This window comes from Schistocerca cancellata, chromosome 11 (assembly GCF_023864275.1).
Source record: "Schistocerca cancellata isolate TAMUIC-IGC-003103 chromosome 11, iqSchCanc2.1, whole genome shotgun sequence".
NCBI lineage: Eukaryota > Metazoa > Arthropoda > Insecta > Orthoptera > Acrididae > Schistocerca > Schistocerca cancellata.
Genome location: NC_064636.1, coordinates 88,156,272 through 88,183,617, shown reverse-complemented (window position 1 = coordinate 88,183,617; position 27,346 = coordinate 88,156,272). Strand labels below are relative to the sequence as shown.

Genomic DNA, 27,346 nt, shown 5'->3' with positions numbered 1-27,346 from the left:
AAAATACATTTTTTTTTAAATTGTTTCCTGGGGAGTGAGTGGGAACAGTCATCACACAACATCGTGTTTTTCATTTAAAGGAGACCTTCACTGTGCCAGACAACACGATCTTTTTAGCCAATGCCCAGCGACCGTAAAAAGGTGACACTTACTCTGTCTACATATGTTCTAGCCTTTATTATAAAAATTAAACGAGAAAAATATTTATTCATTGTCAGCATACTTGTTAGTCTTCGTACACATATCGAAGGGTACTGACACTGTACTGCTTAACATTAATAGTGGCAAAAGCAACTGTTTGTAACCAAAATCAGAACTGTCACCACTAGAAGTAATAGTTCCACCAGAGGTGAGGTGAGGTGAGCTTTTCATCTCAACAATAAAGCCGCCAATGAAAGGCTGACCGTGTTATTTGACCAAAGAGGGTGAAACAACTTCCTTGCTAAATATTTGGGCGTAACACTGGACAGGACCCTAACGTACAAAGAACACCTAAAAAATGTTGGTCAGAAGCTAAAAACACAGAATAATAATATTAGAAAATTGGCGGGTAGTTCCGGGGGTGCAGCTGCAGCAATGGTCTACACCACAGCAGAATACTGTTCTCCTGTCTGGCAGAGAAGTCACCTTACAAACATGGTAGATGTGCAGCTCCACGATACCATGCGCATTACCACTGGGACATTAAAATCCACCCCAATACCATGGCTCTCCGTCATGGCCAACATAGCCCCGCCAGAACTAAGATGCAAAAAACATCTATCAAAGAATGGGAAAAAATAACAGTAATAGATGATGCACAATGCCTACCTATTCTAAGGAGAAATTTACGAAATTGCCAACTGAAGTCACGAAACCTGATATGGAGTAACAACTACATAAGAGGAGAGGATAACTTCAACCTTATAGATGCTGGGAAAAAGGAATGGGAAAACTCGGTCAGTAATTATCACCTTATAACTGACCCCTCAAAAGCACTAAAGGGTTCAACTTCGCTAGGAAAGACTGAGTTAGGCTCAGTCAAAAACAAATTAACAGAGAAGAAAAAGGTTAGAGTGATAAAAACTTACATGTAGATGCTATCACAAATATGTCATTAGCAGATCGTGCAGTTGCTAAAAGTAAAAATTAGAAAATGCTGATCTGCATTCTAAGCACTTTCCTATCCTATACATGAAAGGAAGAATGATTTGGTTGAATGTCCCATGGGAATCTAAGTGATTAGAGACAGAACACAAGCTCGGATTGTGTTAAGAAATGGGGGAGGAAATTGCCTGTGACCGTTCAAAGGAACCAGCCTGGTATTTGCCTGGAGTGATTTAGGAGAATCAGGGAAAACCTAAATCTGGTTGGCCGGATGCAGGTTTGAACCATTGTCCTTCCAAATGCAAGTCCAGTGTGCTAACTGCTGCGCCATACCAATCGCTGATCCTATAAGTGCTACAGCACAGATCAGCATGAGGAACAGTAAAGAATTTACATAAGATAATCTATAGTGCCAAATCTCACAAACAGAATAATAATTGGTGAATAACTTTAATGTAAAACAATTTACAAAATATGAGTCAATTGAAGAAAAAGATTTCTGAACAGAGTGTTCTTGTTTTCTGTAGAAATTTATTCAGAGCACAAAATTGGAAACTGATTTCCAAAATTTTGGGACAAAGCAAAATAATTCATGAACAAAATGAGACTGTAATATTTTTTACCATAAGAATTTTAGTTTTATTATTGTTGTTGTTGTTGTTGTTTCTCCTGTAGCAAATGACATGACTGTATGTGAAATTCAAGAACTGAAAGAGTTCTGAAGAATGATTAACATCCTGAAGATAAATTACCTAATAGACGACAGAGTGCTGTAGTTTTCTGCTACTTGAACTATTAGCGAGTCCATTACGTACACAGATATTTAAACTTCAGAAAAAGGTACTAATTTAACCAAGCAAAAGTTAAAACTGCCTTCAACTAGGAAGTTGGTTTTAACACGAGATGGTGCTCTCCTGGGCCTGGTCTCAGTGGAGGCAGTATGCCATTGCTTGCCTCACACCTCGTGACTGAGTCACCCAGCAAGTTATAGTGGGACCTACAGTTTAACATGGACTCGAACCATGGTGTACATTGGCCCTTTCATATCAAAAATTTGTTGCCATAGATGAAAGGAGCATTAACAGAGAGGGGAAAAAAAATCACGGGATTGAACACTAGATCCTTAGCTCTGCAACCTGGTCTGGCACTTACCCACACATTAATCCATACCTATTAAAAAATTCAATCGTCAGAGAGTTGGAGCGGGTTGAAGACTACGCACATCCATTAATGATTACAAAGGCAAGTGTGAATATCACTTATCGAAATGCTGTGTAGGCACTGTGATGGACAGAATAATGATGGGAGAGATGACTGAACCATCCTACAAGAGGTGTGGAGGTTCTCCAATAGATGGCAGCACTGTGACTTTGCACCAAGACAACATCTACAAGCGTACCCAGTGTGTAATTGTGGGTCGAGTCAGTGAGCAGTCGTGAGGCCGTGCACGTGTTGTGCTCGAGTGTTGTTTAATTGAGCGAGTCCACTGTGTCTGTGAACATCTACAGGCTGCATTCGTTTACCTGCGCAGAATACACAGACGTGTGAGGTCGCCCAATCAGTTGAGGACACAGAAGCCATTACTGCAATGGAACAGCTGAGTCCAACCACCAGTACATAGTGCATCAGCCGTCAGCTCAATATTCCACAACGCAAATGTGGCGTATGTTACATTCCGAAGGCTTGTACCCTTTTCATTTGCAGCCCTTTCAACATCTGCATCCAGGTGATTCAGAAAGCAGATGAAAATTTTGTGAATGATCGGCTGTACACAGAAACATCCTGCAACACACTTTATTTACAAACGAGGCTACATTTACATTCAATGGTATCACGAACACCTGGAATTCTCATACTTTGGCGGTGAAAAACCCACATGACACTAAGGAAACAATATTCCAGGTTACATTCTCAGTGAAACCCTGGTGTGGTACGATTTATGACCTGGTGATAGGACCTGTGTTCCTCCCAAATTGCACGACAGCTGTAGCTTACACACATTTCCTGATGGAAGACCTACCTGCACTTTTGGAATACGTGACATTAAAGCAACAACAGCAAATGTACCTGCAACATGATGGATCACCGGATCACTGTACCAGACAAGTATCCCAGTATCTGAGTAATGCATTTCCTCAACGGTAGATTGATAGTGGTGGACTCATTAACAGGGCTGCCATATCACATGACCCAGTCCCTCCCTTTAATCTTCATTTATGGGGCTGGTTAAAGGGGGATGTGTACGCTACAGAGGTGGATACACGTGAAGAACTTGTCGATCACATCACCGGCACTGTTGTCCACATCAAAGCCTGCCGAGATGGTGATCGACGTGCAACACATCATCATTATTCTGTCCACCACAGTGTCTACACAGCATTTCAGTAATATTCACACTTGTCTTGATAATCATCCGTGCATGTGTGTAGTCTTCCACCCACTCCAGTTCCATAACAATCGAAAATTGTAGGGCTTTTTCGATTGATTTTTACATGTACAATCATCTTGCAACTAATGTGACATTCCTCCTGAATCACCCAAAACACCAAACCAATTTCATCCAAAACTGGTACACATATCACTTACTGTCTCGAAAGAATCACTGTGGGTGCAAAAACCACCTACCTACCACAGGAGTGGGGGTGTGGTGCAGAAAAACAGTGTAGTCCATAAAGCGCGAATATACATACTTCATTCATTCGGTATTTCAGAATGAGAGTAATTAGTGACTTCCAATTAATTTTTGATATAATCTTAAACCTCCACAAAACTTTTTCTCATTGACAACTCCCACTATATATAAATAAAATAGAAAGAAACATTCCACACGGGAAAAATATATTAAAAACAGAGATTCCATGACTTACCAAACGGGAAAGCGTTGGTAGATAGGCACAATAAAAAACACACAAACACACACACAAAATTTCGAGCTTTCGCAACCCCCGGTTCCTTCGTCAGGAAAGAGGGAAGGAGAGGGAAAGATGAAAGGATGTGGGTTTTAAGGGAGAGGGTAAGGAGTCATTCCAATCCTGGGAGCGGAAAGACTTACCTTAGGGGGGAAAAAAGGACAGGTATACACTCGCACACACACACATATCCATCCACACATACACAGTCACAAGCAGACATTTGTAAACGCAAATAGTTTGGGCAGAGATGTCAGTCGAGGCGGAAGTGCAGAGGCAAAGATGTTGTCGAATGACAGGTGAGGTATGAGTGGCGGCAACTTGAAATTAGCGGAGATTGAGGCCTGGTGGACAACGGGAAGAGAGGATATGTTGAAGGGCAAGTTCCCATCTCCGGAGTTCGGATAGGTTGGTGTTAGTGGGACGTATACAGATAACCCGGACGGTGTAACACTGTGCCAAGATGTGCTGGTCGTGCACCAAGGCATGTTTAGCCACAGGGTGATCATCATTACCAACAAACACTGTCTGGCTGTGTCCATTCATGCGAATGGACAGTTTGTTGCTGGTCATTCCCACATAGAAGGCTTCACAGTGTAGGCAGGTCAGTTGGTAAATCACGTGGGTGCTTTCACACGTGGCTCTGCCTTTGATCGTGTACGCCTTCTGGGTTACCGGACTGGAGTAGGTGGTGGAGGGAGGGTGCACGGGACAGGTTTTACATCAGGGGCGGTTACAAGAGTAGGAGCCAGAGGGTAGGGAAGGTGGTTTGGGGATTTCATAGGGATGAACTGGGAGGTTACGAAGGTTAGGTGGACGGCGGAAAGACACTCTTGGTGGAGTGGGGAGGATTTCGTGAAGGATGGATCTCATTTCGGGGCAAGATTTGAGGAAGTCGTATCCCTGCAAGAGAGCCACATTCAGAGTCTGATCCAGTCCCGGGAAGTATCCTGTCACAAGTGGGGCACTTTTGGGGTTCTTCTGTGAGAGATTCTTGGCTTGAGGAGATGAGGAAGTGGCTCTGGTTATTTGCTTCTGTATCAGGTCGGGAGGGTAGTTGCGGGATGCGAAAGCTGTTTTCAGGTTGTTGGTGTAATGGTTCAGCGATTCAGGACTGGAGCAGATTCGTTTGCCACGAAGGCCTAGGCTGTAGGGAAGGGACCGTTTGATATGAAATGGGTGGCAGCTGTCATAATGGAGGTACTGTAGCTTGTTGGTGGGTTTGATGTGGACGGGCGTGTGAAGCTGGCCATTGGACAGATGGAGGTCAACGTCAAGGGAAGTGGCATGGGATATGGAGTAGGACCAGGTGAATCTGATGGAACCAAAGGAGTTGAGGTTAGAGAGGAAATTCTGGAGTTCTTCTTCTCTGTGAGTTCAGATCATGAAGATGTCATCAATAAATCTTACCAAACTTTGGGTTGGCAGGCCTGGGTAATCAAGAAGGCTTCCTCTAAGCAACCAGCAACAAACTGTCCATTCGCATGAATGGACACAGGCAGACAGTGTTTCTTGGTAATGAGGATCACCCTGTGGCTAAACATGCCTTGGTGCACGACCAGCACATCTTGGCACAGTGTTACACCGTCCGGGTTATCTGGATACTTCCCACTAGCACCAACCTGTCAGAACTCCGGAGATGGGAACTTGCCCTTCAATATATCCTCTCTTCCCGTTATCCACCAGGCCTCAATCTCCGCTAATTTCAAGTTGCCACCACTCATACCTAACCTGGCATTCAACAACATCTTTGCCTCTGCACTTCCGCCTCGACTGACATCTCTGCCCAAATTCTTTGCCTTTAAATATGTCTGCTTGTGTGTGTGTGTGTGTGTGTGTGTGTGTGTGTGTGTGTGTGGGCGCGCGCGAGTGTATACCTGTCCTTTTTTCCCCCTAAGGTAAGTCTTTCCGCTCCCAGGATTGGAATGACTCCTTACCCTCTCCCTTAAAACCCACATCCTTTCATCTTTCCCTCTCCTTCCCTCTTTCCTGACGAAGCAACCATTGGTTGCGAATCCCGTTTGGTAAGTCACGGAATCTTTGTTTTCAATATATTTTTCCCATGTGGAATGTTTCTTTCTATATATATATAAACAAAGATGATGTGACTTACCAAATGAAAGTGGTGGCAGGTCGACAGACACACAAACGAACACAAACATACACACAAAATTCAAGCTTTCGCAACAAACTGTTGCCTCATCAGGAAAGAGGGAAGGAGAGGGAAAGACGAAAGGATGTGGGTTTTAAGGGAGAGGGTAAGGAGTCATTCCAGTCCCGGGAGCGGAAAGACTTACCTTAGGGGGAAAAAAGGACGGGTATACACTCGCACACACACACATATCCATCCACACATATACAGACACAAGCAGACATATTTAAATATCTTTAAATATGTCTGCTTGTGTCTGTATATGTGTGGATGGATATGTGTGTGTGTGTGTGCGAGTGTATACCCGTCCTTAAGTCTTTCCCCTCCCGGGACTGGAATGACTCCTTACCCTCTCCCTTAAAACCCACATCCTTTCGTCTTTCCCTCTCCTTCCCTCTTTCCTGATGAAGCAACAGTTTGTTGCGAAAGCTTGAATTTTGTGTGTATGTTTGTGTTCGTTTGTGTGTCTGTCGACCTGCCACCACTTTCATTTGGTAAGTCACATCATCTTTGTTTTTTATATATATATATATATATATATATATATATATATATATATATATATAGGGAAACATTCATGTGGGAAAAATATATTCTAAAAACAAAGATGATGTAACTTACCAAACGAAAGTGCTGGCTGGTCGATAGACACACAAACACAAACATACACACAAAATTCAAGCTTTCGCAACGAATGGTTGCTTCATCAGGAAAGAGGGAAGGAGAGGGAAAGACGAAAGGATGTGGGTTTTAAGGGAGAAGGTAACGAGTCATTGCAATCCCGGGAGCGGAAAGACTTACCTTAGGGGGAAAAATGGAAAGGTATACACTCGTGCGCGCGCACACACACACATATCCATCCCGCACATACACAGACACAAGCAGACAATTTTCGGGACTGGTGCTGCCATCAGGAAAGTAGTAGTAGTAGATCTTTGCACCGCTAGGTGGCGAGAGCTGCATATCACGAGTCAGTGTGCAGAGTGGCATTCAGCTGGGAGGTGTGTCCACAGTGATTTCGGTAATACTCTCTTGTTTAGTGTGTGGCAATTTTACGATGGATCTGTGAACAGAGCAGCGTGTGTGTATCAAATTCTGTGCGAATCTCAGGAAAAGTGCTACGGAGACCCTTGCAATGATTCAACAAGTGTTTGGGAGATGGAGCATGAATTTTATGCGTGTGTGAGTGGCATGCTCAGTTCAGGGCAGGCCGTACAGATGTCGAAGATGATGCTCACACTGGAAGGTCCGTTAGCCGCACAATGCCAGACTTTAACAATGGGTCGTGCGGACTGACATCGAACCATTCGAGACCTTGCAGATGAACTGGGTATTGGTTACGGGACATGTCAACGAATGTTCACTGACGAATTGGGCATGCACTGTGTTGCCGCAAAATTTGTGCCAAGGATCTTGACTGCTGATCAGAAGGCACAGCGTGTTGAAGTGCGCACGGACCTTCATCACACCGCATCTGATGATCCGACCTTCCTGTCATGGGTTATCACTGGCGACGAGAGATGGATTTATGCTTATGATCCAGAGATAAAGCAACAATCGTCCCAGCGGAAGAGCCTGGGCTCTCCAAGAACCAAAAACGCGAGACAGGTGAAGAGCAAAGTGAAGAGCATCTTCAAATTTTTTCTTTGATACCGAGGGAATTGTACACAAAGAATTTGGCCCACCCAACCGAACAGTGAATTCCATGTACTACTGTGATGCTTTGCGACGGCTCTGGGAAAACGTGCAGCGATGGCAGCACGAACTTTGGCGTCAAGGGAACTGGCTGCTGCACCACGACAATGCGCCTGTCACATGTCCTTGCTAAAATGGTTCAAATGGCTCTGAGCACTATGGGACTTAACATCTGTGGTCATCAGTCCCCTAGAACTTAGAACTACTTAAACCTAACTAACCTAAGGACATTACACACATCCATGCCCTAGGCAGGATTCGAACCTGCGACCGCAGCGGCCACGCGGTTCCCGACTGAAGCGCCTAGAACCGCACGGCCACACCGGCCGGCCCATGTCCTTGCTCACCATGACCTTTTTGGCAAAAAACGACATGGCGGATGTACCCCACCCACCGTACTCGCCAGATTTGGCACCTTGCGACTTCGCGATATTCCCAAAACTGAAACTCAAAAAAAAGGCTGTCGCGGTTCGGCACTCCAGAGAGGATTCGAGAAGCATCACTAGCAGTGATAAACATCCTCAAAGAACGGGACTTCCAGTAAACATCTGGACAGTGGTAGGAGTGCTGGGACTGGTGTGTGCATGTGGATGGGAACTACTCTGAGGGTGATGGTGACCATTACTTTAAAAAGGTAAGGTTTTCAACAGATGGCAGCACCAGTTCAGAAAATTTTGGATAGCACCTCATATATATTTGCTGTTCGTGCAGTAAAATTGCTGCTTGAAGTGCCCCATTTTAATTTGTTGCTTGTTCACTACTAATTATACTCTCACCACATCTTGCAGACAGTATTCTCACATACCACTGAATGTACCAGCAAAACTACATCACTGCACGACACATAGTTCAGAGATATGACATAATAAATGATGAGATGTATGAAAAACTGCTGCATCATGCATGACTAAGTTATTCCATCTTTGCTAGTAACTGTATTTACAACACATTTCACAGGCAGTAGCTACATATACCACTGGATATACCAGCAAAATTATATTGTGGTATAACATATAATTCAGGAGAAATGACCCGATAAACATTGAGCTGTGTGAAAATGAAACTGCAGATGATAATTTTATGAATGATTGGCTGTACACAGGGACACCAAGCAGGGCAAAATTTCCAAAAGATGTGTACAAATACATGTTAAACGTATGTGAAATATATTTGACATGTGTGTATGCAGGCAAAGCCATGAGTAAAGAGCTCATCTTAAAACTCCTGGAATGAACAACCAAATTTGGTAAACATATTAGTTAAGATCTGAAAAGAAATACTGTGGTCGTAACAACCACCAGCCTCCCTATTGGGGTGGGTGTGGTAACATGAAAAGTGAAGGGGGGGAGGGGGGAGGGGGGGAGGAGGAGGTGGACAGACAATATAGGGGAAGGAGGAGATGGGGGGGGGGGGGGGGAAGAGACAGAGGGGGGGGGGGCGCGGAAAAGACGGAGTAACAGATGATTGGAATACAAACCCAGGCAAAATGGGGCCCATTTCCCTACCAAAATACAGAATTACGAAAAAAGTTGATATTACTGAGGATCAGGCTGTCAACTTAACAATCACAAGACTTACATTTAGCATTCGGATAATAGCAGCACTGTTACATTCCTCAGTGTTTTGTACTTAACAAGACTCAGAAATCTTCAAAGGCAAACTTTTCAAGTTTTCTTTAGAATTCAGAATGAGATCTTTCACTCTGCAGCGAAGTGTGCGCTGATATGAAACTTCCTGGCAGATTAAAACTGTGTGCGATACCAAGACTCGATCTCGGGACCTTTGCCTTTCGCGGGCAAGTGCTCCACCAACTGACCTACCAAAGCACGACTCACACCCTGTCCTCACAGTTTTAATTCTGCCAGTACCTCGAATCCTACCTTCCAAACTTTACAGAAGCTCTCCTGCGAGTCTCGGTCCGGCACACAGTTTTAATCTGTCAGGAAGTTTCTTTAGAATTGCATCCAACTGCATTAAAAAATTAATGTCCAGGCAATTAACTTCAAATCCTTCAAGTATGCAGGAAATCAAAGAAGGCAGAGCAGTCCATAAGGTCCCATTAATGTTCTCATGTATTTTATGCTTCTGTGTGAAACTATTAGTGCAAGCAGGATCAGACTCACATTCCATATTTTACTTTTGAAATGCACTTTTAAATATTTTAATGATATCTGCCTTCAACTATTTTAGTAACAGCACAAATGTTTTCAAACCTTTAGTATAAAAAACTGTAAACCTGTCAGGACTGTACATTGAAAATATTTGCCAAAAACTGACTGCAGGTGATGTAGGGAGCAGAACAGAATACAAAAACGGAACTTTTATATACTTTGTCTGTCTGAACATACCAATCTCCAAACTAGACGAATTTTCACAGGGTTTTCACAGGTAACTTGAGTGTAGCTCGGGGCAACATACAGGCTTATTTCATCAAAATCAGGTTAAAAAAAGGATATCTTAAATTTGAAGTCTTTGGACATTGCTCAACTTAGTAGTTCGGATGTTTATCTCAGTGACACAATCATCATGTCGTCGTACACCAAAGAGATAATAGGTGGCATTGTTAGTTATTCCGTTCAGTGCTTCTGGAAGTTTACATCAGTGACAGAATTAAACATTGCAATTTTATCTTTACGAATACAAACTAACAATGCATTTACTTGCCTAGGCTGTACGGATTTATTAATTTTGCTTTGTGTACTGAACACTTAACAAAATTACTTTGCTTCTTTCAATAGGTTTTATTTATATTTGACTTCTAGGCTGGAGAAAACAAATTTATTGAGTTAGCTTTGTGATTTGTGTGTTTACTTGTTACATTTTGATTTTGTTTGGTTAGCAAATGAAAATGTCTACAAAATGGTTGAGGCTTTTTCAATACACTAGAACAACTAAACAACTGATGCCTAAGCAGTGTCGAGAATCCAATGAAGATTGTGATGCAAGAATTGCTGCAGCTCGATAACATCGGGCTTTAATGCGCCCTTCAGAAACTACTCCTTAAAGTGAGACATGATGTAACTGTAATTGGAGCTTCGTGCATTATCTCGCTCCTCAGAAACCTTCACTGCAAGTGGAAGCTACCGTAGCTCTCAGTGTGTTAGCACAAATCTCTTTTGATCTCTAGAAAGCAGTGACAAATGAGATGCACAACTGAGCACTAATTATTGGCACAACACGTTGTCCTGCCCCTTGGAGACTTCCATTGTAAGAGAAACCCACCTAAGTTCTTAGCATGTTCTCAAAGCTGCTTCACAGTCTTTCAAAAGCAGCTGCCAATGGGTAGCACAACTCAGTGCTGATCGTGAGCCCGATTCAATGTCTTGCATCTCACAAATGTTTACACTGTGTGAGGAGTGTTTAAGTAATGATTGAGATCGTTACAATTTTTCTACGGCTTTAGAAAGTGCTGGCAAACACTAGCAGCATTAAGAATTAGTATGGAGAATTATGAATGCATGCAAGATTGTGAAATTTTATAGTGAGTGAAAGGAAGAGAATAGATGGAATACGGCAGGCAGAAACTGAACAGCAGCACGAAGCTTGCTTAGATGCTGACTGACTTCGTCACTCATTAAATGGAATGTCTGTTTCATCAAGATTCAGAGGAATCTCAAGAAATCGTTGAGAGGCACGCTGAACTTCCTCCGATTGTAACCCTACCTGTTTGTTGAATATTTTGTCAGCTATCCTTGAGGGTTCTATCAATCACATCTACTGCTTATGGTTAGCTGTGGTGCACTTATCCCATATTATTAAGTAGCAGAATCCTGACTTTCACTCTTCCTGGAAATGTCACACTCTGTGTGTTCACTATATCCAAATATAAAAAGATAAAGATAAAGAAAAAAGTGCACTTATGTATAATCCTATGAATGATTATTCCACATTGATTCAATTGGTGGAATGGTTGTAAACTGTACATTTCGTGAGGCTCTGGAATGAATGTGTTACTCAAGTGGAAAAGTGCATATTGAAAATTTTATGAACCCCCTGAGATCTTTGCTCAATGGTTACCATCCACAATCAAAACTTTTTGGATAATGCCTATGTGCACAATAACATAAATGAGGTTTTTTTAGTGCAAAACAAATAATGGAAGAAACATTCATGCCAACCGTTTACGTTCAGGGCACAGTTTACTACCTTACTGGTATTCTGCTGCCTAAAAATGAGCCCAAGTTTCTTTGGATATACTTTGTTTCTAATTATGAAGAACAGGCAAATATTAGGAACTACAACTTTCTACAACTGAACAATGATATGACTGCTCTGTTTCAAAACATGCTGCATCATGTGAATCCATATATTCACAGTTTTAAATCTGCATTAGACTATTTCTGCAAGGGCGAAATAACGATTATAAAATTGTCATTAGTGCAGATAACACTGCTGGACATTTCAGCAGGTACAATATTCCTATCAACTGATGGGGAATTTAAATGAAATGATGTATTACTGCACACTCGAGACCATTGCCTTCAACGCATTTACAAGACATGACAGCCTTATGATGCCCTACAATACCCTATAACTTAATGCTGAGGAGAAAATCGAAATAATTTTGCACTGTATCGAGTCCATCCAACAATTATATGCTCACCTCCTACAAATATTATGAAATCATTTTGGCTACTTGCACAGATTTTGTTGACTATTTAGCCAGTTTATAATCGATATGTATGCCAAAATTGACACCAGCACTTAGTGTACATACATTCCAACCGGACAGTTAAGTGCTGAAGATTAAGTGCATTTGCGGGACACTACACAGAAGGATGGCAGCATGGACAACCTGGGCCAATTGGTGATCCTTCTGTCCAGTTTTATCAGCTGCCCACACCATATGAATGAGCGTATGCAGGACTTTTTTGTTACACCCAAAAATATGGAAGGCCCAATCTTTTTATTGCATTACAATACATCCAATGTGAAATGAACTCATGAACCATTACATAAATCGAGCACTGTTTACCATTATAAAGACACAAACGGTTCACAGACCTTGCAGGGCATCAAACAGAAACTTTCCTAGTGTGCACATCTGCTGATGTTCTAAAAGATATCCAAGATCACTGGGAGAAGATGGATACCTGTCCTATTGTCGATGTTCGCCTGAGCGAGACAGATTTACAACTACAAGGACATCACATAGCCCAGAAACTGTTCTGGACAAAAGATGGGTTGTACTCTATTTGGCAATATCGTCTTAAAACATTCAAAGTTCACATTAATGTTGAAATAAGCAACAGCGTTGAATCTATTACATATATTTGGAAGCAAGTGAACAACGGCAGTGACCAAGCCACATTTGCATCGAGAAATGAACACGACGAATTGCAAGGTTTCAATCAGGCTGATACACGCACACTTCAGAGGCAATGTGGCACATTCTGAACTTCCCTATACATGAAAGACACCCATCTGTGAATCATCTCAATGTTCATCTTGAAAGAGGACAGCGAATACATGTTAACCCTGAAAATATTATAGATTGGATACAGAAACCAAGACATACTTTCAGGTTTGTGAAACTGACTTTTTGCAAAAACTCTGTTGTACAAAGATTTCCATCAAGCATACAACAAGCAGCACGGTGTCTCCCACTGTAGGTGTGGCAGAGCTGTAGATGGCAAACCAGGCATATTTGAAGAATACGTTTTTGGGAAGAGTGTGCATGGTTAATCCAAACAATGCTGAATGTTTCTACTTGTGCTTGCCTTTACATACAATGAGGGCCCTACTTGTTTTGCCAATCTGCAAACGGTTCACGGGGTCGAATGCCTCACTTATTGAGATTCTTGCCGAAAGCGACATTTTACTTAATGATGACAAGCATTGGGATGACGCTCTGGTTGAAGCATGTGTTACTGACAGTCCACATCACTTGGGGCATTTGTTGGTATTTTGTGCCCTTTCTCGCCGGCCAGTGTGGCCGTGCGGTTAAAGGCGCTTCAGTCTGGAACCGTGTGACCGCTACAGTCGCCGGTTCGAATCCTGCCTCAGGCATGGATGTGTGTGATGATGTCTTTAGGTTAGTTAGGTTTAATTAGTTCTAAGTTCTAGGCAACTGATGACCTCAGAAGTTAAGTCGCATAGTGCTCAGAGACATTTGAACCATTTTTTTGTGCCCTTTCTCAAGCTGCTGAGTTGTTGCAAAAATGTCTGGATAAGTTGGCAAAAGGCTTATATAGGAATATCAGACAAAATATTGAAGGCAAACTGGACAGTAGACTGCTTAATAGTGTTCTTCATCAACACCTGGTAGTTATTCACAATTTGGTTATGTCTACAGGAAGAAATACTCTCCCTCAGTATGGCTAACCAATGCCATTAGTAGAAGGCAAATGCATCAACAAAGTGTACACAGTGGAAGTAAGTTACAATCCAGCAGAACTTGTGGAAGCCTTGGAAAACAATGTCCAAAATCTAACGGAATAACAGTGCAGAGTATTCAAATGCATTTGTCAGAGGGTCAACAATAATACGGGAGAAATTCTGTTTTCGGATGCACCTGGTGGGACAGGAAAAACATTGCTCACTAAAATCATGTTGGCAGAATTATGAGCCCATGGAAAAATAGCTCTTGATGTGGCTTAATTGGAAATAGCAGCCACTTTGCTATCCAGCGGTAAAACTGCTGGTAAATGTTTAAAATCTCAATATATTTGGATATAGTGAACACACAGTGTGTGACATTTCCAGGAAGAGTGAAAGTCAGGCTTCTGCTACTTAATAATATGGGATAAGTGCACCACAGCTAACCATAAAGCAGCAGATGCGATTGATAGAACCCTCAAGGACAGCTGACGAAATATTCAACCAACAGGTACACTTTAGCAGTTGTACCTCAGAGAATAAGGCCAAATGAAGTAAAACCGTGCTTGAAGAGCCCAAGTCTGTGGTTACAGAACACACAGATGCAGCTAAAAGTGAACATGTGGCCATGAATACCAGGCACTACAAATGCTCAGGGGTTTCCTGTTTATTATTAAAAATTGGCGAGGGCACATATCCAGAAGAAGGTCGTCTAATCATTCTGTCTGGTAGTTTGAGCCACACAGTACTTCCACTTCAAGGCCTCATTTCTTCCACTTATGGTGATCAAAAGGAAACAAAAACTTTTCCATATTTTGCAAGGAGGTAGTTTGTAAAAATTTGGCTTTATGAAAAGGTTATATTGGTACCTAGAAATGACCAAGCTGCAAGAATTAACTCTGACATACTTACTCGTGTTGAGGGAGAAATGTTAAGTATAACTCTATTAATGGAGTTATAGAGCAACATGACTCTACAAATTATCAAGCTGAATTTTTAAACTCTTATTAGTGCACCTGGTGTTCCATCACAAAAAATTTAATTTGAAACCCAGTGTCCTGATTATTCTGCTGCAAAATTCAAGTCTAAAACATTGTGTAATGGTACAAGTTTTAAAGTTACCTCATTGCAATGTAACATCAGAGAAAAGTAAATGTTCAGAGAAGTTGCACAGACAAATGGGTTTTTATACCACGAATACCACTTATTCCTAACAATTTCGCTTTAAACATGTACAATTTCCAGTGAGGTTATGTTATGGCATAGCTATAAACAAAGCACAAGGCCAGACACTGTGTGTTGCAGGTGTGAACCTCCGTTTAAGTTATTTTTAGCACTGCGAGCTCTATGTGGCTCTTGCCTCACTTTAGTGGACAAAACAAGCTCTTTGTTCTTGTCCCAAATCATTGTAATTCAAACAGTGTACACAAAGAAGCTTTATGAGTAAAAAATACACCTCCCACATAGAAAGTCTCAGAAACAGCTATAAATAAATATGCAGGCAAGGCTGGATTTCTCAGCTTGTTTCTCCTTAACAACACAACTCATTCTATACCACACAGGAATTCCTGAATAGAAATAATGATTTTTTAGATAAAAATCCTGTAAATGACCACCATGTAGCCATATAAATATCTTTTCTCATCACACAGTAAAGGATGCCCCGGGATGAATGGTTAATATTCAGGGATATCACAGGAACAAGGATTTGTAGCAAAAAAGTCTAGTAAATATGGGCTCTAAAATGCCTACCATAAGAGCTATGACCACTACTTCATCTTTGGTACCATAGAACAACTATCTTCTACTGCACACTTTTCACTTTCCATATTTTGTGAGGAAATAGTATGGACCAAATGCAAAAACTACGTCTGAACATGTTCAAAAATTTCAGGCACGTTCCGAATTCACTGATAACCCCATCCACAATCCATTAATAGGAGTTCACCGACACTATCCACAGGGCTGGAATACACCAAAGCTTTTAACCCCCCCCCCCAAAAAAAAAAAAAAAATTGTTGGGAGACCTGGGTGATTATGTTACTGGTAAGAGGCATGATTGATACACTTTTTGTTAAAGCACTATTTACCAGTAATGAGGTATTCTTTTTTCTATGTTTGTTTTGTTGACACTTTCTACATCATGATGTTTATTGTGAACGGGCTATGGAGCATGTAACCTACTAACGACACTGATGTGAACTACTTTCTACATACAACAAACAACAACAACAACAACAACAACAACAACAACCACCACCACCACCACCACCACCACCACCACCACCACAAGTGTGCTGTACATTTATAACTTTGATATTATTATTAAAGCAACACTGACACGTCTATGAAGGACAGGGAGTCGAGTTCCCACAGTGCAGCAGCTGACTCACGTTTTTAGAGTTATGCCTCGCGGTGTGCCAGCCAGGTCCGTAAGGTCGACCGTGCGGCCCGCACGCACGTCCGTCATCTTGGCAGCGAGCAGCGACATGGCGATGCGGCGGTATTCGTTGACATTCTCTGCACAGGGGCGCGTGGTGGAGCGGTGTCCGCACTCGCAGGTCACCACCACCTGCAGGCACCCACAAGAAGTTACAATTACACTGTAGCAGTGCATGACAGATGGTGCCTAAAACCTGTACTAGTCATTCCTTGTATCATTTAACTCATGTATTGGAAAGAGAAAAATCGTTATCTATAATGCAACTCAACCAAAGTGTGGCTACTCAAACTTGGAAAAAAATTCTCTCATGATTTCAGGTGTGAGGAGGAAGAGGGTGTCCAGAAGCTCCCGACAAATTAATGACGAGTGGAGGCAGCATACCACAGTTATGACTTATTTCCAATCAGCTGAGCTATATGCCAACCATGAGCAGTGGTTTAACCACTGTTTATAAACATTGATAATTTAATTGGAATAATATTCATGTAATTAACACACTTTCAAATATTTTTAAGTACCTTCAAAATTGTGATTTATAGAATTTGATTTCAATGCTAGGTTGAAAATGCAGAATTCAGCGAGATTTTACAAAATTCCTGAAATTCCCCAAGCTTTCCCTGGTAAAATTTAATTTCCTGAGAACTACAGGTTTTCTAGAAGAATCACCACCCTGCAACACTATGAATTTAATGTTTACCACTGGCCTTTGAATTAGATATTATCAGTTATAGGCATTATCTTTATTTTCATTCACATTTAAAGTGATCTTTCATTCATTAAACAAGAAATTCTATTCAAATCTTCCTGCGTTTCCTTACGATCATCCAACAGTGATGGTACTTTCCTGTAAACAACAGCATTATAGTGCTGCTAACATATCGTCTACCTACACTGAGAACATTAAAGTTGGTTGGTTGTTTGGGGAAGGAGACCAGAGAGCGTGGTCATCGGTCTCATCGAATTAGGGAAGGATGGGGAAGGAAGTCGGCCGTGCCCTTTCAGAGGAACCATCCCGGCACTTGCCTGGAGTGATTTAGGGAAATCACAGAAAACCTAAATCAGGATGGCCGGACGCGGGATTGAACCGTCGTCCTCCCGAATGCGAGTCCAGTGTCTAACCACTGCGCCACCTCGCTCGGTGTGCATTAAAGGTCCTGTTATATTTGTCTGGGGAATAGCCAATGTTTCTTTAATTTCTGCTGGTCTTTCTACTGTCCAGCAAATGCAATTGGTCATATAAGCCAAATATTTGTAGAATCAATCACACATCTCTGAAGACATTCTATACAACTAAATCACCGTTAGTAGTCGATGGTCTGCTACAGTGTAATGCCTAGCAGAAATCTATCAAGATGCAATGTATCATTTCACATGCATCTATCTCTTGCAACATGCTTAGTATATACAATGGGATAACACAAACTTAAGTTTACAAAGCCTGCAGTGGAATGTGTGTATTTTATACAACCAATACAGCCAACTGATAGTGCCTAAATTATGTTATTTTTTGACAGTGTCTCTGTACTGGTTTAGGCACTTGTTACTTCGTGGCAAGAGTATGAATGTACCCTCCTGGTAAAAATCCTGTCCCTGCATTTTGAGCCACGCTGTCACAAAATATTTCACCTCTTCATCTGAAGTGAATCGTTAGCCTCCTAGGTGCTCCTGCAAGTGTGAAAAAGATGAAAGTCGCTCGGATCAAGGTTCAGGCTGTAAGGAGTGTGGTCACTGTCTTTCCTCTTTCAAAAACTCCAAGAGTCTGACACTTGCACTATCCCGCCATCACCTCCCGCCACCTCGGATTTGGAGAGGAGAGACGTTTCCATACAACTCACAGATGCTTACTGCCGGGGGTATAGTGGTGTATCCATGTCTTGTCGCCTGTGACAATGTGGTGAAGACAACAGCTTGCTTTTGCAGAGAGCCAATGTAAAAGCTGCGGACTTGCACATGTGCCATTCCCTTTGAGTTGGTTAGAATTCTTGGAACACAACAGGAACAAACTTTTCGGTACAGCAAAATATCGCGAACAAAGTGACAAACTCTTCCGAATGAAATTCTCAAGTTCTACTGCATGGCATGATCTTCCTCTTATTCTGATTTAGCTCCTCCATGCAAGCTGTGTTCAGATCTGTCAATGCCGTGCTAGGTCACCCACTGCGATCCTCGTCGGCGACTTTTCTCTACCGCCCGCAGTCTTTCGACATCATTCTGCAATGCAATGACGAGACATTACAGCATCTCCATAAACCTCTACCAGCTGATGGTGAGTTTCAGCCATGGTTACATATTTCTCCAAAGAAATCTAATACCTGAGCAGATTTCTTTGCTTGACCCATTTTCCAAATGAGTCGTCATTTGTGTTTACCTACATCCAGCGCTGTAAGTGTTAGGTGGCTGAAACTGTGCACTGTTTTCAACTGCATTATCAAAATTACCACACACAACAAACTTCTCTGTAACAGATGAAACCCCAGGAATACTGACCTTGCAACCTTAGCTATGTTGCACACGAGTGATTGGATAGGAACAATCTGATTCTTGCAGAGCAGCTCCCCCCCCCCCTCACCCCCCCCCCCCCCCCCAATCATCATCACTCTTTGTGAGCTCAGAGTACGCTATAGGATCCTGCAACACACAGTTGCCAGCAATATTTTTGTGCAATGCTGCCACCCTGATCTTTCACCTCTTTTTGTAAACAGGAATGACCTGCACTCTTTAGTAGTCAGGAGGGACTATTTGCCGCACAGGAGAAGCTAGAGAAATTCCAACTACAGAAGGAGTTAATTCTGCATAATATTAAACGTGAAATATAAAGCCCCTTTTACACCAGAGTGAATGGAAGCGAACAAAAGCAAATGTGTTTTCGCAGGCAATTTGCCAGTGTTCACTAGCATTAACTCGTATCTGTAAACAAGCATTTATGCAGGAGGAACCAGAAGAGAATGTGAGATAATGAACACAGCCTATGAACACTACATTATTGTATTTTGGTGCCAATAATCACCACACAGTGCATAACACTATACAGGGCTATTACAAATGATTGAAGCAATTTCATAAATTCACTGTAGCTCCATTCATTGACATATGGTCACGACACACTACAGGTACGTAGAAAAACTCAAAGTTTTGTTCGGCTGAAGCCGCACTTCAGGTTTCTGCCGCCAGAGCACTCGAGAGCGCAGTGAGACAAAATGGCGACAGGAGCCGAGAAAGCGTATGTCGTGCTTGAAATGCACCCACACCAGTCAGTCATAACAGTGCAACGAGACTTCAGGACGAAGTTCAACAAAGATCCACCAACTGCTAACTCCATTCGGCGATGGTATACGCAGTTTAAAGCTTCTGGATGCCTCTGTAAGGGGAAATCGACGGGTCGGCCTGCACTGAGCGAAGAAACGGTTCAACGCGTGCGGGCAAGTTTAACGCGTAGCCCGCGGAAGTCGACGAATAAAGCAAGCAGGGAGCTAAACGTACCACAGCCGACGGTTTGGAAAATCTTACGGAAAAGGCTAAAGCAGAACCCTTACCGTTTACAATTGCTACAAGCCCTGACACCCGATGACAAAGTCAAACGCTTTGAATTTTCGGCGCGGTTGCAACAGCTCGTGGAAGAGGATGCGTTCAGTGCGAAACTTGTTTCCAGTGATGAAGCAACATTTTTTCTTAATGGTGAAGTGAACAGACACAATGTCTGAATCTGGGCGGTAGAGAATCCTCACGCATTCGTGCAGCAAATTCGCAATTCACTAAAAGTTAACGTGTTTTGTGCAATCTCAAGGTTTAAAGTTTACGGCCCCTTTTTCTTCTGCGAAAAAAACGTTACAGGACACGTGTATCTGGACATGCTGGAAAATTGGCTCATGCCACAACTGGAGACCAACAGCGCCGACTTCATCTTTCAACAGGATGGTGCTCCACCGCACTTCCATCATGATATTTGGCATTTCTTAAACAGGAGATTCGAAAACCGATGGATCGGTCATGGTGTAGATCACGATCAGCAATTCGTGTCATGGCCTCCACGCTCTCCCGACTTAACCCCATGCGATTTCTTTCTGTGGGGTTATGTGAAAGATTCATTGTTTAAACCTCCTCTACCAAGAAACGTGCCAGAACTGCGAGCTCGCATCGACGATTCTTTCGAACTCATTGATGGGGACATGCTACGTCGAGTGTAGGAGGAACTTTATTATCGGCTTGATGTCTGCCGAATCACTAAAGGGGCACATATCGAACATTTGTGAATGCCTAAAAAAACTTTTTGAGTTTTTGTACGTTTGTGCAAAGCATTGTGAAAATATCTCAAATAATAAAGTTATTGTAGAGCTGTGAAATCGCTTCAATCATTTGTAATAACCCTATATAGTCGGAGCCATACTGCAAAACTTTTGAAGCAGTAAAGTGTGGATACCACCGCTTACATGACAGTCATGGAGTAAGCTGACTTTACTGTCGCACCCACGCACGTTGTTCAGGATGTAGGCTATGGTGACGGTGTGGTAATGGGAATTAAGTACAGTAGCTAAAAATGTATTTATTCTGCCAAATGAGTAAATAGACAAGTGACAACAATGAAATTGGACAACAACGTCCATTAACCGCCGATCGCAATAACTGTCTTTGCATAACAGTTCCACTCAAACGCTGATCCCGGAGGGACTACACTTCGTGAAGACAAGTGTGTCTTCCAATCATGTGAACGCAGGAGAACAGCGGACGTGTGTCTGGAATAAATCAAACCTTTTTATTGCAATAGTAGGGCACAGCGTATTTCACGGTCGTGATGAAACGAAGGTGGAAACAGAGAGCATCAAACAAACTTCTGTACATATCTATGGAGAGCTAGTGTTAAGCTTGACCCACGTGATTCGTACACTGAAGTTAGAAACTCTGGAAAAATGCAACTCTACTGTACGGCAGTTCAGTTCTCTGTGCCATTGCTTTTTCTTTGCTGATGGGCATTCATGTGTACTACAAATTGCCAGAATTTTGTCTATCAGCAGGTACACACACTGATAATATATCTGATGCAACTAACTTGGACCAGCTGAGAGTCATTCAGGTCTGTTCACACATTTTTGTGGCATGGCTGCCACACTGATATCAGTAAGGATTACTTTGTATGGCTGCTGCTCTGTTCTTGATGAATTAAGTAAAATGGCATAGGAAATGCAGAATTTAGGCTTCTCAGTTTCTACGTAAGTGTGAAATGTGTGGTAGCAGTGCACTTAAAACTGGATTGCAGCTCCAGCATTCCTTAGCATCATCCCAAAGCTTTGAACATATGCCAGCTGACATTTTTTGCAGCACTCTCATTACAACTGACGAGGAAATTTAAAAGTGGAACATTAATTACCAACAATCACATTACCTGAAAAAACTCAAGCATTTACATTCTGGTTATTAGTAACCAAAGACATTTGCATTAGTCACTGCTTCCCATTTTAGTAGCTGCTATACAAGGTGAGTCAACTAAGACATAACATCCCCTTTATTTCACGAATAGTTACAGATATTGAAACGAGAGTTTTGGCAAATGATAGTATGCTAAGGGGCACATACTTCAGAACATAATAATTTTTAATAGAATGATATTATTTTTTGAATGCTGTCTAAAAGTGTTTGGAAAGGTGAGTACAGCAATGTAATGCTTGTTAATTTTGAAGTTGAGACTCTTCGCAAAAGAATCCAAGAAATATTCTAAAGTTGAAAACCAAATCAGCCAAAATCAGCTATTGTGTTGTAAACACACTTATGGGATGCTACTCCGTCGTACCCGGCCTTTTGACTTTTTACTTGTCGACAATGCAGAACTAGCAGGAAGTAGTTGTCAATGGGTGGGTCGTTATTGTGAGAGCATTTCTTTTATGCAGACATGCACACCAATGAGAAGATGTTAGACATGCTACTGTTATATGGTGAATGTCAAACAAATGCTGTCAAAATGGTAATGTAAAACTACCTGGGGAATTTTTAGTCGTTTCTGCAATCAGGAAACATGCACATTTTAAATAGTTTTTTTAAGCCCCATCTATGCGCCAGAAGCTAGTATATGCTATAGTTCCATATACAAAAATCATAGCTGATCCTACATCTATTTCATATAAGAAATCAAACAATGGGAAATACAGCATGGAATGTAACAATATTATGAAAAGAAAAGTTGCTACTCATCATTTAGCGGATATGCTGAGTTGCAGATAGGCACAACAAAAAGACTCTCACAATTAACGCTTTCGGTCATTAAGGCCTTCATCAGCAATAGAAGACAGACACACACACACACACACACACAAAAACGCAACTCGCACACATGGCTGCAGTCTGAGCCAACTGAAATCACATTGCAAGCAGCAGTGCATGATGGGAATGGTGACTTAGATTCATCACATACACAGAAACTTCAGTTTGGCATGAAGTGCCATCTTGTAAGAGTCTGTACATGTGGTGAAAACGAAAATACATATATTATTTTCGTAATTCAATAACAGTGGTGAACATGTCTTTGTATTCATGCAAATTTCTGATAACTAACAAGTAAGTAATAAGTAATATGATTCTGTTTGCACAGCTGCCAAAGTGCATGATATAGTGGTAGTGTTGTTTTCAGCTATTACATTATACAAATTGCAACTACATGTTTTTTTTTTGTTTCAGTTTGCTGTACACTTGTTGATAAAACATTACTGTGATGGTTTCCATTGTGTATTAGGATAATTGAAAACGCAAGATTTTGACAGCATATGAACTGATGGTGATGGTTTGCCCTTCAGAGAGTGAAGATGGGCTGGAATTTGATGATTCTGATGAAGGTCCAGCAATAAATGTCCAAGACCTTGAATCTCCAGATAGTGATAGTGATCCTGGAACTGATATCCAAATGAAAGCGAAGTTTTCCTTCCTCTCCTGACTAGTTCCAATTCACAGCAAAGAACAAATTACAGCAATCAGTTCTAGAGCTATCTACACTGTACAAATTTTCTAAATATTTCCTCACTGACGAAATTATATAAAAAATTATGGATGAAACAAATTTATGTGCTATTCAACAACATCCAAACAAGCCATCTGATTGTACACATTATGACATTTATATATTTTTTGGAATATGCATCATCAGTGCTTTGGTGCCACCAGCCAACATGTGTGATCTATGGAGTGATGTATTTCGAGTTGAGACTTTGTCACAGAAGTACTTCGAGAGATTGCACAGTACCTTGCATTTCAATGACAATCTGAAGCAACCAGACGTCCAAGGTCCTGAAAGTGACAAACTATACACATTAGGGCCAATACTAGACTACCTGAACCTAGTATGTCTTTCAGTACCCATGGGTGAACGTCTTAATTGATGAACAGATGTGTGCTATCAAGGCAAGACACCACATGAAATGTATATGAAAGATAAACCACACAAATGGGGTTACAAACTCTTTATGGTTTGCTATTACTTTGGTTTGCCACAAAGCCGAAATTTACAGTGGACAGTAAAATTTTGGGCTGATGAGGAACCTGATATCGGAGTTAGTGGAAATGTTATTTGACTGTCAAGAGAAGTGCCAAGACACCCGAATTACAAGTTATATTTTGACATATATTATACTTCTCTGGTTTTAGCCGTGTATTTGTTCAAGAAAGGAATTCAGTGTCTTGGCACAATTCAATGCAACAGAATTCCTTACTGCAAGTTCAGTGACGAAAAAGAACACAAAAAGGGATCACATAGGAATTTTGAGTCATTTGATGTTTCTACTGTTTTGTACAAGGACAACAACAACGTCAGTTTCCCCTCCACTTTTGTTTGGGAACTTCTAAAATCAGAAGTGAGAAGATTTAGCAGGAAGAAAAAGGAGCATGTAATGGTGTCTTGTCTAGCGGTTATCTCCATATACAATTCTCATATGGGAAATGTCGATTTGCTTGACAGTAACATAGGAAGACATCACATCAAGATAAGATCAAAGAGATGGTATCTTCATCTACTTTTTCACTTACTTGATACAATGATGATAAATTCATGAATACTGTACCAAAGAATGCGTCTTGAAACACAATCAACAGACACTTGCATGAACCAAGACGTTTAGGGCTGAGTTAGGCCAAACTCTATACCAGGTAGGCCAGAAGCCTAGAAAGCGTGGAAGACCAAGCAGCTTCGACCCAACAGACAACAAGAGAATAAAAGTCAAGGGATCTTCGCTACCACTAGAAGATGCACAATTGGATCCAATAAACCACTGGCCGATTTGGAATGAGGAAAGAACAATCTGCAAAAAATCCAAAGTGCAAAGGCAAGACATTTATTTCATGTGAAAAACGTAAAGTATATTTGTGCTTGAATAAGACAAATAACTATTTCACCTCATTACACAAAAAAATTAAATAACGTATACATATTTTGATTACAATGCATTTAAGTTTTTTCTCTATTGTTGTAATTTTGATAGTTTTGTTTCAAAATTTTGTTTTATAAGAAAAATATAAAACAAATATTTGTGTGAATAAGGAAAATATGTTTCACTCATTTCTCGAATGTAAAGGCACTTAGTTGCATACAAATATACTCTAACTGAAGATAACATATAAGTTTTCACTGTTTCTGTTAATTCTATAGTTTTGAAATGTTTCAGCTTTTTCCTGTTGAGTTTACTTTATCACCTATGCATTGACTATGCGTGTGCGACTTTCCGTATGTGTGAAGTACCAAATAATCAACTTTTCTCAAAAACTGTAAGTGGAAGATTTTTTACAATATTTTTCGAATGTTCCATAACCAGTTCTAAATGTGTTCCAAATTATAGTTACTGAGAAAAATTGCGTAAAGACGGATTAAATTGCTAATGTTAACAAAATAGCCACCAATGCCAGTGGTGTAAGGGGACAAGATGAGTTGACAAACTCGCACAGCAAGCATGTGTTGTAGCTTTTTTAGGCCAATTTGAAATTTTTTTCCTGCTTGATAGACTGCACATATCCTACATCAAACTGACTGTTCATCTCAACTTCCTGTACAATATTGCAGTACAGTGTAAACACCATTACATTATCTTTACAGTGGTAATCCCCTAAAACTTGCACCTCTTATTTGGTAAACTGTTCAAGGTACTGAAACGAGGGTTTTGGCAAATGATAGTAGGCAGATAGGCACATCACGTTATTGTATGTTTAAAACTAATTCTTGAACCACCTGAGATACTGAAGCAAGTATGCTTTTTTATACTTTTTAAATGCAATTTGAAAGATCTCAAAATAATGGCTATAGGGTGTAACACTTCTTAATACTGGTGTTGAAATTCTTCACAAAAGTATCTCAGACGTGTGCTAAAACTGAAAGGCAAGGTGGTTGCAATAGTATGATGACGTGTAAACACTGCCACGAGGAGCTCTCCATCATTACATGTGGCAAACAAATGGACATATCCTACTGAGAAAAATGTATTTCACCTTGGTCTTACTTTATATGACACAGATACAACACGGCCAAAAACTGTTGTAAATGGAACAACACTATCTGATCAAAAGTATGCGGATATATTTATACAACGCAGAATTGACGATCAGATCATCAAATGCCCCAAGAGGTGGACCCGCTGGTATAAAAGGAGGCGAGGAATATTTTGCTATCAGTAGAGTTGCAAAACAGCAGACTGGATCTCTCAGGAAAGCTAAGAGACTCAATGTGGACTAGTCATTGTATTTCATCTGAGTAAGAAATCCATCAGGGATATTACTACCTTTCTAAAGTTGCCGATGTTGCCTTGTCAATGACACGAGTGTGAAGTGGAAATGTGAAGGAACAACTACGACTAAACCAATATCAGGCAGACTTCGCGTAATGATGGACAGCAAACATCGAGTGCTGCTAAAAGTGGTTGTAAAAAAATAGCATGAAATCAGCAGAAGGAATCACTCACAAGCCACAAAATGCTACCAGAAGTGCAGCTAGCACAGTGACTCTATATAGTGAACTACAAACAATGAGGTGCAATGGTTGAACAGCTCCTCACAACACACACTTTTCTGTAGTTAATGCTAGGTGACACTTGTGGTGTAAAGAGTTACACCACTCGACAGTGGATGACTGGAAACCTGTGATTTGGAATGATGGATCACAGTATACCCTGTAGCAATCTGGTGGAGTACAGGGGAGGTAGTGTTACGGTGGGCGGTGTTTTTTGTGACCAGAGTCTGGTCCCCTTATTGAATTTAAGAAAACGCTAGATGCGGAAGGATACAAACACATTTCACAGTGTTGTCTAATGTGTACAGTATCAGAACAGATAGGAGATGATAACTGACCAGGCGTCTATGAGGCAATAGTTGGTAGACAATAATATTCCTGAAATGGACTGGCCTGCCCAGAGTCCCAACCTGAACATAACGGGAATACCTGTGGGATCTTTTGCTCCTGATCCCACTGATGTTCTGACATATCACTGAAAGTGACCCCAGGAGAAATACAGTTGTCATAAACGTGTTGGACAGACCCCATGATGATGTCCACCAAAACATGTCCAGATACTTTCAATGAGATAGTGTATATATACAAGCGTCACTCCAAAACAAATGCACACTATTTTTGTAAAAATACAATTTTCATTCTGCGTGTGTGAAAGTTTTACAGTGTATAGATACATCCTTCCCGCTCGTTTTCAAACTTAGTTCAACCTGTTCCCGTGAGTGGCGCCGTCACAGCGCGTCTTCGAGATGGCTGCTACACTTGACGTTCGTCAGAAG

The 27,346-nt window shown here is 41.3% G+C and overlaps 1 protein-coding gene across 1 annotated transcript in view; it reads right to left on the bottom strand.

Annotated features, from left to right (window-relative positions):
• The window catches only part of LOC126108247 (protein shuttle craft), a 276,697-nt gene that overhangs the window by 42,799 nt on the left and 206,552 nt on the right, over positions 1-27,346 (bottom strand). The window contains exon 16 of the mRNA XM_049913476.1: positions 16,554-16,732. Within this exon, the coding sequence (XP_049769433.1) occupies positions 16,554-16,732 (179 nt within the window). The remainder of the gene's footprint in view (positions 1-16,553; positions 16,733-27,346) is intronic.